The sequence below is a fragment of the Molothrus ater genome, chromosome 1, assembly GCF_012460135.2.
Source record: "Molothrus ater isolate BHLD 08-10-18 breed brown headed cowbird chromosome 1, BPBGC_Mater_1.1, whole genome shotgun sequence".
Lineage (NCBI taxonomy): Eukaryota > Metazoa > Chordata > Aves > Passeriformes > Icteridae > Molothrus > Molothrus ater.
Window position 1 is genome coordinate 42,377,234 of NC_050478.2, and position 17,515 is coordinate 42,394,748.

Consider the following 17,515-nt stretch of genomic DNA (forward strand, 5'->3'; position numbering starts at 1 on the left):
CTGTTAGTTGCATGCAATCTACTGCATTTCCACCCAGAAAAGGTTAAAAAGAGAACTGTCAAGGTTTAGGAACTATCTGTAGTTCAGTGAAGCTTTAAATCACGTTAACATTCTCACAGCCCTTGGGGGATTTTCATAATTTCCGTAACGTGCAGTGTGCTTTTCACTTTTCAACAGAAGCCAATCAGTTATGTAAGCAAATTGGCTGGACAATTATGCAAATGAAAAAATAAATTTAATTGATTCAACAGAAAAGCATGCTGTTTGTTTCACCTGATTTCAACTTGCTGAGGAATAAAATAAATTGAGAGAGGTCATGAGCAAGTGCCAGTGCTAGATACCAGCTCCACTGCTTAGGGTATATATTTTCAAACAGAGCACCCCCATCCTGCCCCAGCTCAGGAATTAATTCCTGCTTTATCTAAGTCCCAACATTTATTGCGCTGATGGGAGTACTACTGTGGTTTTATCTGGTCATGATATTCCCTATCCATATATCCATACCCAGGACACATCCCACTAGCTCAGCAAGAGTTGCAGAGATTTCTAAATGGAAAGCTTGTTTTATACCAGATAAAATTATCATCTGAAGAAGTTTGTATTTTGACATCTTGAGCCCTAATAGAGAATTTTAAACATTCTTGCTTCTTAATTCTAAGTTGCTACAAGTGACAATTGGAACTGTTTTCTCCTCACTCGTTTGTTTCTGGTTTGGTCCTTGGTCTGTGGAAGGTCAGAAAATAGCATCAGTTTCTCCAATCCTCTCACATGCAATGGTCCAGAACTCTGAGACAATCATGTCAGTATCATTCTGATACTACACATCATTCTAGTAATTAAAAAAAGTTATGCAGGAGTGTAGACTCAAAACTATAGAGCTAGATTTGCAAAAAACCTCTCTCCAATAAAACTACAAAGGTGCGAGATGCATCTGGAGAATGTGATAGGATAAAAAATGTGAATAATTGCTTTTACTGTGGCCAAAGTTTATTAAGCTGAGGAGTATGAAATTGAGACTTTATGAATTAAACTTCTACTACTACAGCAGAGATATTTAATTGCACTATTTCTCCTCAAGTGAAACTCATTACTAACAACCATTTGAATTCTTCAGTGAACTCAGCACAGCCTGTAACCCTGGCTGTAGCCTTCACTTCCAGTTAAAGCTGGAAGCTGGCCATCTCCACAGCTGGGAGTTTCAGCCCAATTTATTCATGAGCATTTGCTACATTGTGTGCTCTGGTGTGATGAAGAACTGCATAGTCTGACTGATTTCACACTTTCTTAACCTCCTCATGTGGCGTATCATTCTCCAGGCTCTTGTAGTGGTTACAAGATAAACTCTCCACCTCTACTTTGTTGCTTGCCTATCTTGCTGCATATCTAAGAGTGTTCATTACAAAAATCGATTAAATTATAATTAAATTATTTGATGACAATATAGACTCAGATATTTTGAATGCTTTATATAAATATTAAAACACATTTATTAACAACTTAACAACTCCTCCAAAATTCTCCCCCTCCCTCCCCATTGCTCTTTATAAAACACCATAAAACTATCAAGGTCCTACTTGCAGCTCCTCACCTCTGTCCTGCATCTTGAAACTCTCAAAATTATCAATTTGAAATAAAATTGTGGTAAGATTTCCAAACCACATTATTCTGTTTTAGTTACAAGAAACTGTCCATACCCAACAAAAATAAGCTTTCCAAGAGCATAGTGTGAAATCAGTGAAAACTGAAGAAAGATTTTCACAGAGGGAATTTCTCATGCATCCAACAACATACTGAAGGAGCAGAGTGTTGTCTACTCCAAGCTGCTGAGCACAGCACAGGGAAGTTTTTATTTGCACATTTTTCCATCTCTCTCTCTCTGTAAACAGGTAAACATACATTTTATTTCCTATATGAAAAATGATACCAAATATGTTGTTTAATGTCAAACAGAAGTTCTTTCAGCTTAACTTATACTGGGAGAAAGCAAAAATATGGATATTGTCGTCCGAGTGGCTGGCTCTGCAAAACTGCATTGCCTCTGCTGTACTAAACATTCTTCAGGATACTTTTTCCATCTTTCCAGGCTTGTTTCCATTCCACAGTGGGGTCTTGTCCTGTTTGGCACATGGAATTTCTCTAACCAAAACACTGAGAATGTTACCGAGAGTGTTACTCTGGCCTTCTGATACACATCAAAATGACGAGACTTGCGTTGTATTTCACGTGGACCCAGGCAGAACAAAAATTGAAATACAGGACTTAACAGCAAAGTTGTTTCAATTGCCTACTGGTTTATCATGGTGATAAATGGAAAAACACTATATTGACACAAAGACTTAGAAGCCTCAGTTGTAACAAAACTTCTGGGGAGCTCGCTTTGCTTGTTAATATAAAACATGACTGAGATTATATCCTATCAGCTGAAGATTATACTCAGGAGATGGAGCCAAAACATTGCAAATATTTTACACAGTTCCAAGTTAAGCTTGAAGGTCAATGATTAACCTTTGTCTGAAAAATAAAGCAACATTTGGAGTTTTGCTCTGGGGATGATCTAAGTAAAAATTCAAGGCTGCTTATAGACCAAAAAATTCTGCTGTCTCTGGAACATCACAAGTTTTGAAGCCATACAAAGAGAATTTTGTCCTTTTGTGTCTGTCAAACACACTATTAGCCACATCGGGTACCACTCACAGAAATGTGGGATTTAGCCGAGGTTCAGATAGCCTCTGTCTAATTCCAAGGGAGATTAAGCCACAAAGGATCTTACAAGAAGTAATTAGCAAAATTGACTTTGCTTCCTACTACCAGTTTTAGTTTGTTGGAACCTTTCAAAATTGCTCTTTACAGTAATGCTGGAGTGCTTGCAAGAGCATCAGTTTAGATCCCTCACCTGAAACCTGATTACTTCTTACCCAGTCTTTCAGCTACTGGGAAGCAAAATCAGCAGAATCCAGTTAGATGTGACCAGGTGGATACCCTTACAATTGGCAGAGCTATCTTTATGAATGTGAAGGGGCAGAACTCAAAGTTTGTTTGGACCAGTGCCAACTCTCTAAGACTGAGGTGAATAGCTTCTACCGAAATGCCATTTGGTACCACTGGTACTGGATCTACCATTTTTTACAAGGCAAGCAGATTATTCCTACAGAAGAATGACACCCTGTGAAAAAACAAGAGCCTCTATCCTAGCATTTTTCTGTACAGGTGGCATAGGAGGAAAGTAGCGATCTTGGCGGTCATCAGATTCAATCCTCTCTCTTCCAGTAGCAACTCTCTAACAGACTGGATGAGAAGTGGTATTGAAAAAGTTCAGGACCTGCCCTCAGGAGGTCAGGAATCCAACAACTGACAATTAGATTCATGACATCAGATCAATGGCATAAACCACAAGACTGGAATGGCAACCTCCTCCAAAGAGAAAAACCCCTGACACCAAAATCCTCCTCACAACCATCCAGTACTAAGGTCATGACGGCTTTCATGATTTAGAGCTGCAAAGGACATGTGAAATAATGCTGCAGGAACTGGGAACAGACTTATGCTACTCCAAAGGAGAGACATTTTTCAAACACTGAGGTCCTGTGGCCCCATCTTAATCTCACTTATGATGGAACAGCCTAAAAACTCATGAACTTCTATACCCAAAAGAACTTAAGTGTTCAAAACAAAAGGCTTTAAAGGGGATGGAGAGCAGGACCAAAAGAGCTGTATTACTGGCAAGTTTGTGAAGGCTGGTGCCGAAGATCTAAACTAACAACAATAAAAAGTGGTGAGCTCAGTAAGTATCAGCTTTGACAGAGGCTGTATTGTTTTGCCGTGAGAGGTTTTCTGGTATTAAATGTTTGGTTCTTCTTACTCAGGCTGTAGAATGTGACTTATGCCACTCATGCTTTGAATATGATTCAGGATTTTCAGGTGGAAAAAAAGCAGAAATCCTGAAGAAGTGGGAATGGTGAAATAAGCTTGCTAGAAGTCTCCATCTCATCATGCAGTTAGCAGAACATAAAAGATGGCCAAACCCACCTCTCTCTAAGAGCACAATCAAGGGAGAATGCAAGTTTTCCTTTTCAGTGGAAGTATCCACATATACAAATGTGAAACCATACACAAGCTACTGTCTGCATCAAATAAATATCTAATTAAATTATCAACTAAACCTTCAGCTGTGAGCAATGTGTTGGCTCTCAGTTCTGTGAAGAAAGGTATCCTAAATTAGGTATGTCTCAAGTGATTTTGAAGTTATTTTATTCTCAGTGCTTTTTATTGGGCTTTTGGAGCAAAGAAATTAAGATCTAAGGTGCAAACAGTTGGGACAGTGACCTCACAAGTTACTGTAAGGCAGACAAAGTAAATAGGAATACTTTACAGACTATGAATGAATGTGGAAAATGTCTCACTCAAGAACAGCCGATGCACTCAACCAATGCACTTACCTACACTTTCATCTATGCTTATATTATATGATTACCTGCTGGGAGAAACAAGCTAAGTGCTAATTCTTTGTAAGAATGGAGAATGTAGGTTCTGAGGCTGCAGCTTCCTCATTATCTGGTGATGCTATTGCAAAACATCTATATAAGTCATTTTGATAGGGAAAAAATTGCTATTTCTGTGCTACTCTCTGCATTATCACCAATATAGTATTAGAAACCACAACTTGAGTTTGAAACCTTGCTGTAAATTAGTAAGGCACAGTCCGAACACAGTGGAAACTGTTCAGTAACTACTGGAACAACCAGACCTTCTCAGCCCATTTCATATTCTCCTGAAGCCATTTTAGAGCAGATGAATGCTCCAGCCTGTAAACTTCTTCCATATTAACATTCACTGTCAAATGCTTAAGAAAAAGCTTTGGATCAGATAAATGAGCCGCCTGGATCAGCCTCTCCACTGCCTTGTGATATGCACCATTATTCTGAACTGTATCTTCAGATCTGTAAGGGAATTTTAACAAATATAAAATTAGGTACCATACAGGCCTATGTGTCACTTGTCTAACACTTTATACTGGCAGGAAAATTAAAAACGCATTAAAATAATGCCTTGTATTTTTCACTGATAAATATTATGCTAATTTCTAGACAGATTATATTATTGTTCTGAAGAATTAAAAAGTTATAGAAAGAGTATTTTTAACATATTTAATGGTAATGAAAAATAGTAAGCTTTAATACCAGTGCAAAGTAGCTCTGCGATATTCACAGCACATTTCATGCAAAAATGTCTCTGGGCTGGAAGATTCAGTAAAGGAATGCAAACTATTTAATGAACTGGATATAGCAAGAATTAAGGTACATGCTTGAATCTATAACATGCTCACTTTTGGCACATTATTACTTTTGGAACAAGGTTGTGCCTAAGTGACATGTCTACATTTTTTGCAAAAGCAGAACTTACTATTTAAGAAAACAAACATATATATACAGTAGCATACACATGGGAACAAGAGATAAAAAACTTCTCACTTATCCAAGGAACAAAAGGAAGAGATGTATTCTTTGAGAAGGATAAGGAAATCAAGATCTATTACTTACATGATCACATGAATAAATACAATCAAAGTGGTACATATCTGACAACAAACCTTTTCAGTATTATTTGAAGAGTCTGGCTAGTAGTCCTTGAACTTTGAATATCACTGGCATTTGAAACAAGAAATATTTCAATGGCCAACAGCATCTCAACTTCAGACAAGTAAGAGGGAATCTTCAGAAGTTTGTGATATAAATTTCCCTGCAGCTCTGGGTAGCAACCCAGTGATAAAGCATCTGAGAGTAAATGCAGAAAATGAGGAATTAGGATTACCAATACTAAACACAGATCTCTCTTCTGTGTGACTAAATGTGGAAAAAACCCAACCCCAAAGCCTTAATGGATTTTACTATTTCACCTATGAAATAGCCTGACTGGAGAACACAGCACACAGCATTCACACGCAATATTCACAAAATGTTGGATTTTTTTTTGCAATGACTTTTATCAGCTATGATTAAAAAGCTGTGTCAGAAGTCTGGAGATAGCAAGTCTGTGATAACACAAGTACAATTTAGGCAGGTCAGAACATAAGCTGTTAATCATGGTCAAAGTGAGAGAACATTTGAACAGCATCTCCTGCTTTGTTCCCCTCTCTTCTGTCAAGTGAGCCCAGCAACCCAACATAGCATTTCAGGGAAAAAAAAAAAAAGAGATGAGGAAAAACTCTAATTCCAATGTTAACAAAACCAAGTCTCCATGCCAGACAGGATGGTCTCTTAAAGCAATCTGCTAACCACAACAATTCTAAGACAGGATCAAACAGTAAATAATGTGATTCTGTGGAGAGACCCTCTGCTCATCCAGTATTATCTTAGCTCCGAAATGGGGAGTTGAAAACAATTACAGACTATCAGCTTTTGGTTGAAATGAAATTTCTTCTAGTTAGGATAAAATAATTAGCCAGACTTCTCAAATCTTAAATATTAATAATTTTACCACCACAGAGATGCTGGTACACTTCTAGAGAGAAGTATCAGGAAATCTAATTTGCCTAGATGAAAATGTGAAGATGATGCACTTTTCAATCATTTCAGAGCTCACATACTTGAAATTCTGGAACTGAATGTAAAAAATTAATTTTATCACAATTACATTTATTTCATGCCAGATAGTATTCTTATTTTCAACTCACCATTTCCTAATAAGTATTTTTGGTTATAAATAAATTCCTGAGAGTGATACAGAAACTACTGTTTTTCTTTTTACTCATACTGAAATGTTATGAGCACATTATCTGAAGAATGTAAGGGGAGGATATTGTTTAAGAAGCGACTTACTTTTGTAATAGGTCCTAGCTTTGGACCATAAAGAACTTCTTCCCAAAGCTGTGATTAATCCTCTAAGTAAAACAAAATCAATAGCAATTCTTTTGGAAAGCATGAAGTCTACTGCAGAAGATGAGACCCCAAGGTTCTTGTTCTCAAAACAGGCATTTATCAGCTTGTTAAAAAGGCAGCTGTACTGAGAAGCATCTATAATATCTGAAATGAAATTAAAAATATTAACTACTGAATTGATGAAAATGCAAATCTAGTTGAAGGATCATTTCTCAATCAGTACCTAAATCAGAACTCTTGCCCCTATCAGCAAGATGGAACAAGGCTGGAATAACATGAATGCTTTATTCATCAAAAGTCTTTTTCATACAGTAGTTCATTCACATTGTGAAGGACAAGTGTTAAGGTTCAAGTAACAATATGCTGCCAAAACCAATAGAATCACATAAAAATACATTCACTTGCTCCAGCCTATAAATACAATCTTCATCTGATCTCTCAGATTTAAGATTTCCACCAATAAAACCCCCCTTGGTGTTCTGCTTCTACTCTTACTCTGAACTGTCACCTTTTTGGCAGGACTGAGCAGCCTTGTTGTATTTACCTCATAACTTGAAGAACTACAATCTTTCAGTATTCTCTAAAGTAGATGGTCTTCCCACCAATCTCTCCTAACATACCTAAAAGTTGCAGTAGACTGAGACCTACACACAGGAATCAGCTGAGGTTTTCTCAGTGGAGCCTAAGTAACTACATATCTCATTTTGAAGTACTCATCCAAAATTTGTCAGATAAATTAAGCCTGAAAGAGCACTTGGTTCTCAACATGGTATGTAAGAGATGCTTAGGTTAGCCAGCTCTGTTAATGAAAAAAATCCCCACCTCGTTCATCTGAAATTAAGATAAAATTAAAATATTCCTATTTTATCTCACTGTATAGACTGTACAGATCCTTAAAAATTTAATGAGTCTTTCCTGTTGCCCTGCATAGTAACTGAGCAAAAGAGGACGGGTGTGTGTGCACATCCAAGTGTGTGCAAAAGTGCAGCTAGAGCTGCAGAGCACAACACATATTAACTGACACTATACTCTTTGGAAAACACAAACAGGCTTGTATAAACCCATCTTACTTCAGCAAATTTTAGCTAGAAAACATACAAGAACAGCACAGGATCACCTGTTAAATTTTTAGCTCTTTACACAGTATCTTTTTCTTTACTTACCAGAATGTTTCTGCAAACCCGGTAAGTTCTGCAGAACTTCAAATGCCGGCCTGTACAAATTCTTCCTCAAGTATTTGTGCACTATTGCACATAACAGATTATGTCGATTGAGGATGTCCATTTTATCACAGGGCCACAATGGTGCATCTGTGATCCACTCTGACTCTGTGGCAAACAATAGCGCAGTGTTATTTCTAGGAACTGGAACTTCTTGATGTTGAGACTTTGAGCCAGTAAGAATGTACTGTAAACTGTACCATGACACAGACTTCAGAACTGCACAGGAAGTGTAGCTCGACTTACTAATAATTTGTTCCTCGTGACCAATACTCCTTAGACTGATTCTCTGAACCATTATATTGTAAATCACCTCTTTTGTGAAATATCACTGCAGTAAAATGGACTGTAAGTGGCATATATAGATATGTATGTATCTATGTAAAGCTGTAAAACTGAACAGCAAATTTACATCCTCAATATCACTTTACAGCATACATTCTATTCTTTTTACTTCTGACTTTCTTCTATTTTCAGCAGATCAGAGTTCCAAAAAGCCATATGTGATAATTGCAGAAATATGGTACTGTTCTAAAGCAATTATATTAAATGAGGATTCTGTGAGGCACAAAGGAACATTGCATGGACCCAGGCCAGAAATTTGACACTGAATGTCCCCTGGTTCAAAGGAAAACTACACTCCCAGCATGGGACAGCATCATTTTCCATGCTGCACTCCTCCCTCATTATGGCAGATTTTTAGGTAGAATGGTGTTGATAGTAGAATACTGTGAAAAGATCTGAAAAAATTAGTTATAATATTTCTTATATATATAAAGAAGAATATTAACCAGTAAGATGATCACCTTTCCTTTGTTGCCTCAGTATTATTGACTATATTTAGTAACACAGACCAGCTTGTAACTTTTATCTGAAAACTGTCATAGAAGTGAACTGTTCAAATTTAAGTCAAAATTTTAAGACAGGCTTACCTCTAAATACCCTTGTTGCTCCATCCAAATGTCCAGAATAAAGAAAGATTTCTGCAGCTTTATTAACGATCTGACATCTGGATGCTGACCTCCCTGCACCTACAAGTCCTTTCAAGAGGGTAAAATCTATCTGTAGCTCATGCAGTTTATCCAAAACCTTCCTTCCCTGGTGTAAGAGGGAGAGGGAAAGAGGGAAGGTCAGAGAAAGCAATGCTATCAGTGAACTCAGAGTATATTTACGTAAAATATAACAGATTTAATTTGGTGACACAGATTTATAGGTATCAATGCAGTTATCTGCTGCAAACTGAGTCAGGGGTGAAGTCTAGTAGAATTTCAAATGAAGAGTTCAGGGTTTTTTTTACCATGCAGACAAAAAAACTCTACCAACTTATTGTTGTAGAGTTCCCAACACACTATTACCCATAACATTATTTCTACTATATAATGTTCAAGACAGTACTTTTAATACACTTTGTAATTAATTTTTATGTGCTAACTTTGGTTTATTAGTGTTTTTAATTTTGATTTCATTCAGTACTACACAATCTACACAATTCTAAAAGATCACACAGATAATTTTCATTTTGCAGCAGAGACATAATTGTTAAACTGAAATAATTACTCCAGCGTAAGTCAAAGAAAACACTGATGATTGTAAGCAGCAGGACAGTAAATAGGAAGAAGTTGGGCCTATCTGGCCAACACTGTAACAACCAACAACTTTATCATCAGATTCCAGACTGGTATTTAGACTGGTTTTCTACAGAAATGTCATCTTAACAACTTTTTGGCTGTTTGTTCCATGTTTTTTTGAAGTACATCTGTTTTATGAACTTTCCTTACCTCTTACAAAGAAAATTCTCTTCAGGACCAAGCAGCACACATATTTTACCCCCAAGAGCCACCAAAGCTCTGCAATAAAGGGGTTTGATGTTCTTGACGGAAAAATGATATGAAAAGCACATTTAGGGTTTCAGGCAGTCCAACATATTCATAAAACAGCACAGAGCATGTCCTAAAGCCAAAATTAACTTGGGCAGAGCAGGAAGAGCAAATTCATTACTATCTTACTTTCTGGACTACCTTTTGGGCAAAAAAGACATGGACCAAGTAGATACTAGCCCATCAGCCCAGGATTAGGAATTTATGTGATATATAATGGAGTGAAACAGGTAGAGAGAGGTAAGAATGACAGCTTCCTGAAGCAGAGATAAATTTGGGATCTGCCAGTTTTGATAAAAATCATTCAGAGCAGAACCTCATTCACACTCTAATATGGTGAACACAGGTTGTCTACAAAGCTGTTTGAGGATCTTGGTCAGTAATCTCTTGAGAAGTAGGTTTGATACCTAACACAACACTCTCAAAGAAATAAAGATGTTTTGCTCTAGACATGAAAGAAATCATAGTATTCTAAGTATCTACCTTTAGTAACTCATGTTGTACAAGAATAACACTATACGTGCTTCTCACACATTAGGAGAAGAAATTAGGACATGAAGATGAATCTCCTTGAACTATCAGGGGTTACGCAATCCAAGATAAGGCTCTCCTTAAGAACCAGAAAACAGCTAAAATGTCTGAGGGCACACAAACACTATATGCTGAAGAAGACAGCCAAAACCCACGCCAAATGAAACTCTTCAATGGGCATGTGAGCACTGCCACTCCTCGATGCCAAGAATTTAGATTCCTCTTCTGTGGTCAGGAGTATCTTAACTGCTCTAACTGCTAAGTTTTATGGAACAAAAAACCCTAGAGTTCTAGTGCAGTATTACTCAAGTGCTAATGCAAAGACCCTCTCTCCTTCCTTTTACTCTTAAACAGTACCACGCTGTGCTGCAGCTTGAAAGGGACCTGCTGAAGACCATTCAACTCATGAAGGTGATGCTGCAAAATTAATGGTTTATCAGAACAGGCATCCTGTCTCTAGACTAAGCACCTCTACTATGTACCTCCTCGGCTTGACCCTGGAAACAGACTGAGCAGCGCACAGAATAACAGAATTCCTGAAGGGCATCCCCTAGAGACAATCGTACAAAAGACAATTTAATTCCTCGATGTGAACTAGGAAGCGTTCCCTGATGGTAATTTGCACAGAAAAGCCAACCCAAAACTTCAAGAGACAAAAGGGGATCGAGAGCATTTCCTCCTGCTCATAAAAATGCAAGCTAGAAATCGTCCTGTACGGGATGAGGAACATCCCTGAGGGCTTGGGGATTGACCAAGCGGGGAGAATTCATGGGATGCCACACATCCCAGTACAGCATAATTATTAGCTGAAAGGATCAGGCCCAAGTTCAGAATGGGATCACTGACTAAATGATGGGATCACAATCTAAAATGACTAGGGGTTTATATTACTTCTTATGCTATCACTTTTCATGTTGCTTTCTATAAGAGATTGAGTTTGGTATACACTAGCTCCTTCCAGGAAGAAAAAGACAAATTTAACATTGAAATGGATCTTACTGCAGTGAAATTATGACCAATACTGCCTGAAGCATAAGGAATGTAAAATATCCAGTCAAAAGTCTAGGCTCTTAGCCCTGGCTCTGTGTAATGTTTGACAGCAAAGATTTGATTGTAAAGGTATTTCTTTGTGACCACTGGAATTTTACAAGATTCATGGAACTTAGAAACTTAGATTCAGTGGAAGAAAAGCACTTCAGCAGCTCTGGGGAGCAGGGAGATGACCAAGCACAGGCATGCTATACTGCTTTTCTATCTTCCAGGCCTTATCCATTCTATTTGAGGTCAGATGCAGAAGCACCAGTGCAGGAAATTGCCCAAACTTCTCTAAATACCACTTCAGTTGGGAGGTCTCAGAATGCAACATGATTGTCAGGTGGAAGAAAGTAATGTTTCTGGGAAATAATGCCATCATTATTTATATACTCAGAATTATTATATACTATTATATACTATTATATTATATACTGTTATATACTATTATATACTATACTATACTATACTATACTATACTATACTATACTATACTATACTATACTATACTATTATATTATATATATACTCAGAATCTCAGGAAGGCCTGTCTCTTAGTTCAGATTCAACCTCAACTCAGAAAAAAACACAAAATGAACATGAGCAATCAGTTTCTAGGTTGTATGATCAAGTTATGATAGGCTCCATAGAAGACTACTGCTCAGAAAGGCACGATAAAGGCGTTGGTCCAGCTGGACAGTTAGGAAGTACTAAAAGAGCAAGGAGGCAGGTGGGCACACCCAGTCATTCCACTAGAGAAACTAGAGTTTAAAATCCAGACGAGAAATTGCTAATTCTTTTTCTCTTTTTTTTTCCAGTCAGGCTCCTGTAGAACTGCATACCTTTATCCACTGCAGTACTTTGTGATACGAATACATTACGCTTATCCCAGTCCTTCCAATGAAAAGTCTGTCTGCTTTATTATGCTGGGAATTTTTTATTACTGGAAAAGAAAAAGAATAAGGCTTATTTATTTATTTATTTAACATGTAAATGCAGTTTTAAAGAAATTACACATTTCAAAAACACAGTAATTGTGAAAATACTAAATACATTTTCTGAAATATTTGCCATTGAAAGCAGCAACTTCCTAAGTCTTAACATCAGGAGAGTAAATAACTATAGTTTATTCAGACAGTATTTCATAGTAGTCCAAGTCATCCATAAAATGATTGGACACGTGATGGCATAATTTAGTAACATCATTATTTGTAAAGTAAGCTTTACATTTTATGGCACTATGAAGAAATTCTGGCAATTGCAGAACTGAGTAATTACAACCTCTTTTGAAGCACTTAGAATTTTTGAGCAGTGGTCTCAAAGTAGGGTGTGAGCACAACAATCTATTCAGTTGTGGGAAAGAAATATTTTTTGTACTATTAGAAAATAAAAATAAGCAAAATAATTTAAAATACAGTGTTTGTTTAATATTTAACTCGTATTTGTAATTCCTGTTTTTGTGTACGGTTTATAGAGAATTTAATATATTGGTGTAGTAGCACATGTATATAACATATAAATAAATAAATTGTGGGTCACTGCTCAAGAATTTTTTACTGATGGAGGTGCCTGTCAGTTGGGAGACCACTGCTCTAATAAAGACAGACTAAGTTCCAAGCTCCAACAAAATCTTCTCCCTCTGTCACAACTTGAAGCTTTTTTATGATATGAAAGTCCATGGTCAGAAAGGATATGTCACATATCTGGAATAAATATTCATTATGTTTTAGTAGATAATACAGGTTGAAAAATATCTAAGTAATCCTTTGCAAAACGATTTAATATTCCACTGACACTGTACCAAGCCTCAGTAATCTGCAAACTCATTAGGAAGAATGATACAGATATGCAAATGAAGGGGCATAGGGAGGAAAGAGGCAAGAAAACCTGCCAGAACCATTAAAACATTGGGTTCTCGAGCACCCAGCCCTTGCAGAAACCATTGATTCTTTGGAGAATAAAATAATTCTAAAAATCCAATTTACTAAAAAAAGGTAAAAATTATATACATGATATAACCTGTTCAATGTGTTTTAAAATACAGAAGTATATATATACTTACAGCAGTAAAGCTTATTTATGCTATTAATATGATGTAACATTTTCATGTGACACTTTACATGAAAATACTGAAATACATTTGCTGTTGTTCTGAGCCTAGGCCATTTTTATTGAAAGATCATGAATTCTGGGTTCTCTTTTTGATTTCACAAAACTCTACTGCTCCTCTTTCTGAATCTTCCTTAAGTGTAAGCATTTTATTTCTACTGGAAAACAGCTTGTACTGAACATTACAGCTGACTGTATTTACACCTCAATGATTCAGAATATTGTAACATAAAATTAACTAATAATCAGAAAACTGTATGAATTAATTTTTTATCTCTTTTAAAACCTCTACGAAAAGCACTTCTTGCACCTTAACTTTACCTATATCAGCAAAATCACAAAAAGGGACTCCTGGTCTGTCTGTCTCAGAATCCTTGGTTAGAATTTCAGCAATAGATATAAACAATTTCTGAAGATCCTCAAAATGTTCACATCCAGTTCTTGCATTAAGATACAAAGCTCCCAGCTTTGTCCAATCCCTTTTTTCCTTGCAGTGCTGAAAAGGAGGTAAAGGATAAATATAAGCATACCTGCTTCCAGAAAACCAAACAGAAAATAAAGTGAAATTTGAGATACGCACCTGGGATAAGACTTAAAGGAGAAAAAATGCAGATGAAATGCTACTGCCAAGAACATTCATGGTCATATGGCAGTTACATGTTGCCAAACTTGCATGGACTGCTAATTACTTCTATCCCTCAAGAAATTAAATTCCTTTTTTCATGTCATGACCCCAGTTGAGAAAGCTCATAACTTATTCATCCTATTTAGGAACTGGCATTTATTCAGTATTTTTTTTCCCATGATGCATGCTGAGTTTATGGTTATTTTCTATATGAATTAGTCTTTTGCTTGCTAGATCACTTGATGACTTTGGTGTTAAAGGGGAAAAAAAATCACTACTGTTTTTTCCCTTTTTATATTTCAATCTCTGGATCTATACAGTATGTGTGATAATATGCAAACTATATTATAATTGTGCATAATGAGTAATCTGACCTTGAATATGAAAGACACAAGCATCCAAATAAAGAATGTTTTACAATATTTTCTTATTCTTTAACATACTGCTCAATGTTGTCAATTGCTTTGACAATTTTCTTATCTATTTTTATACCAGATATGAATTCTATCTGCCAAATAATGTATTAAATAAATTTTTTCGTGAGGAATGATGTACCACTACCAGTTACAAGCACAACAAATATAAAGCAGAGGAAATAATTGCTTAAGTTACTAAATCTTTGAGTTTGATGCAAAATGAAGATAAAAAACTACAAGTATGTAAATCAAAAGACTGACATTACAGAAAGGCCAAAGACAGTTTTCTTTCTCCTGCACGTTAACTCTTCCCAAACATGGCTTTGCATAAGCTGACTATACTTGATAATAAAGCCCACTAATTAAAAAATGTATAGAAATTGCTATTTCATGTAGGTTTTAAAGAAGTCATGAAGAATGCACATACTGTACCTGAATTTCAGCCACTGCCAAGTTGAAGTCAAAAATCCATGTCTTTTCAAAATATCTTTCCTTAATTCTTCCATATGAAAAAAAAAAGAATACTTGAATTTTAATACATCCTATTGAACAACAAATTATCACATATGAACATTATATAGATGTGATTTTTGATCCTATTTGCTTCACATTACACAAACTGCACACTGAAAACGCTCATTTAAAATCTTGCCAAGGGAAGTTAGCCCATGTATTAAACAAATAATTGAACAGAGCTATTTTCACAGATGCCGCATATTTGGTTTCCACTAAGAATCAAAGGTATGTTTATGAATCACAAATTTAGTTTCTCAACTTTTTTGTGTGTGTATTTCATGCAGACAATACAAATATGAAAAAGGATCACAATCTTGTTCAAGAGATGGGGAAGTATTAGCAGTTTTTGAACAGATTTGACATTTTGTCCAGCATATCCCAGCAGTACTCAAAAAATGACCCTCCTCCCTAGTAGTGTTGGCACAAATGTTTATGTAATCAAACTGTAAAGGAAACTAGAAAACTACTTCAGATTATAACTAATCCTAGAAGGGTTGCAGAAGTACCATTTGCTGAAGTGGCTAAGAGATATATTAATATTATAAATTATATATTAAACCATGATGTTTCTAATTTGGCTAGCTATATGAACTTCTATCACAGCTGGCAGCAAATTGTACAATGGTGATTGATATGGAAAAACTAATAATTGTGGTCAGAATCTAAATTTTGATTTAACAATACTTGGTCTTTAAAACACAGTAGATTGACAGCACTTTAAAATACAATTGGGCATGATATGATAGTATTTTCATTCAACACATCTTTTAAAGATTGCACATAAATTTATAATAATAGATGCTGAAGAAGGAGCTAAGCAGCTATAATTAGAGAATATCTCCTTAAAGACATACCTGGATTTTATGTTCAAGACAGTACTCATTTCCCAACTGGAAACTTGCAATTGGCCAAGTAACTTAATAATGTAGTCAAAATGTTCTAACTCAAGGAACATACCAGCATCAATGAGCTGTAATATCAAACAAGGTAAGAAAAGTAAGCATATTAAAAGTTTTGATGACTTAATGCATCTTCAGAGGTAAATGGCAAACAACATTGGGAATAACACATTGCAGTGAATCTCAGTCAAAAATGAAGGAATAAATGAAAATCTATACCACGAATCCAGCTACTCACAGTAACACTTCTCATATTATTTCAGTACTGGTTTTTAAATTGATATGTTAGAGTTTTCAAACAGGCAATATGTGTAAATATAGTATTTCAGAAATTCCAACAAGCAGCAGTAGTACAAATGAAACTCATACCTTACAGAAGATACTGATTAATGAAGGCACAGCATTTCTTATATTCAAAGAAGCCACATGCTCAAAAACTTTCAGAAGAACTTCTACAGCTGGCTAATATAGACAAAAAAGCACATTCAGTTTTGCAACTCCTTTCAATTAGAAAGTGTAGAGATTTTGTAATAGGGTATTCTGAATTACTCCCCTCACCCAAGATTTAAGTACCAGAGTAAAAACAAACCTATTACTATAAATAGCATAGTAGTCAAAAAACTAAAATTATGAAACTAAGATTTAAAAAATATTACAAAGTCACCTACCAGTGTCTTGATTTGTACAATTACATTCAATATCTGAAATACTTCCTGCAACAAGCAGTTGTTGAGCAATGAAACAAGAAGATCATTCAGCACTTCAGAAGCAAAATCGACACCAGGAGTAACTTCTTTGTAATACTGCACAAATATCTGGACTGAAAAAGCAATTAAATTGAATTTCACTTTGGGGTTAACTGATGCTAACTATTTAAATAAGTTATTTCCTTACATTTTAGACACAGTGTAATGACAGCTTAATTGTCCAAGATATTATGGAACAGGGATAGGAGAAATATGAGTGAAAGGATCCAGTTTGAATACAGTATTAACCTTATCAGAACCAAACTGACTATTCTGAAATATGTTGTATCATTGAGCTGAGCACTGTAAGCTCTGTAGGTTCCCAGCAAGTTTAGCTGATTTGGTGCAGCACAAGAAGAATGCACAAACCCAGGTTGGATTTGGTACATGCATCAGGTAGTACGGCCTTTCCAGACAGAAGCTCTAGAAGTGCTGTGTTACAGTGGATGGTCTTACAACCTGTTCCAGTGCCAGCCTTCCTTGACAAACATGGCCTGCTGGTATCCAGTGTTACCCACAGTTAAAACACTCGTGCTCAGCACGGGAACACTGCAGCACACGGAGCAACTGAATTCCCCATTCTCATTCTGCTACACTCTAAGAAGCTTTCAAAAACTTAGAGATGCTCAGGACCAGTATAAAAGAAATCACTGTCCAGAGTAAAAACAA

General features: G+C 36.1%; 1 protein-coding gene across 1 annotated transcript in view; it reads right to left on the reverse strand.

Moving 5' to 3' along the window:
* Window positions 1-4,726: 4,726 nt before the first annotated feature.
* Window positions 4,727-17,515, reverse strand: part of TOPAZ1 (testis and ovary specific TOPAZ 1) — a 36,211-nt gene continuing 23,422 nt past the window's right edge. The window contains exons 10-20 of the mRNA XM_036378810.1: window positions 16,769-16,920; window positions 16,470-16,562; window positions 16,056-16,171; window positions 15,118-15,184; window positions 13,966-14,140; window positions 12,378-12,478; window positions 9,028-9,193; window positions 8,039-8,203; window positions 6,816-7,019; window positions 5,588-5,771; window positions 4,727-4,937 (exon numbers count right to left, since the gene is read on the reverse strand). Coding sequence (XP_036234703.1) covers window positions 4,727-4,937; window positions 5,588-5,771; window positions 6,816-7,019; window positions 8,039-8,203; window positions 9,028-9,193; window positions 12,378-12,478; window positions 13,966-14,140; window positions 15,118-15,184; window positions 16,056-16,171; window positions 16,470-16,562; window positions 16,769-16,920 — 1,634 coding nt within the window. The remainder of the gene's footprint in view (window positions 4,938-5,587; window positions 5,772-6,815; window positions 7,020-8,038; window positions 8,204-9,027; window positions 9,194-12,377; window positions 12,479-13,965; window positions 14,141-15,117; window positions 15,185-16,055; window positions 16,172-16,469; window positions 16,563-16,768; window positions 16,921-17,515) is intronic.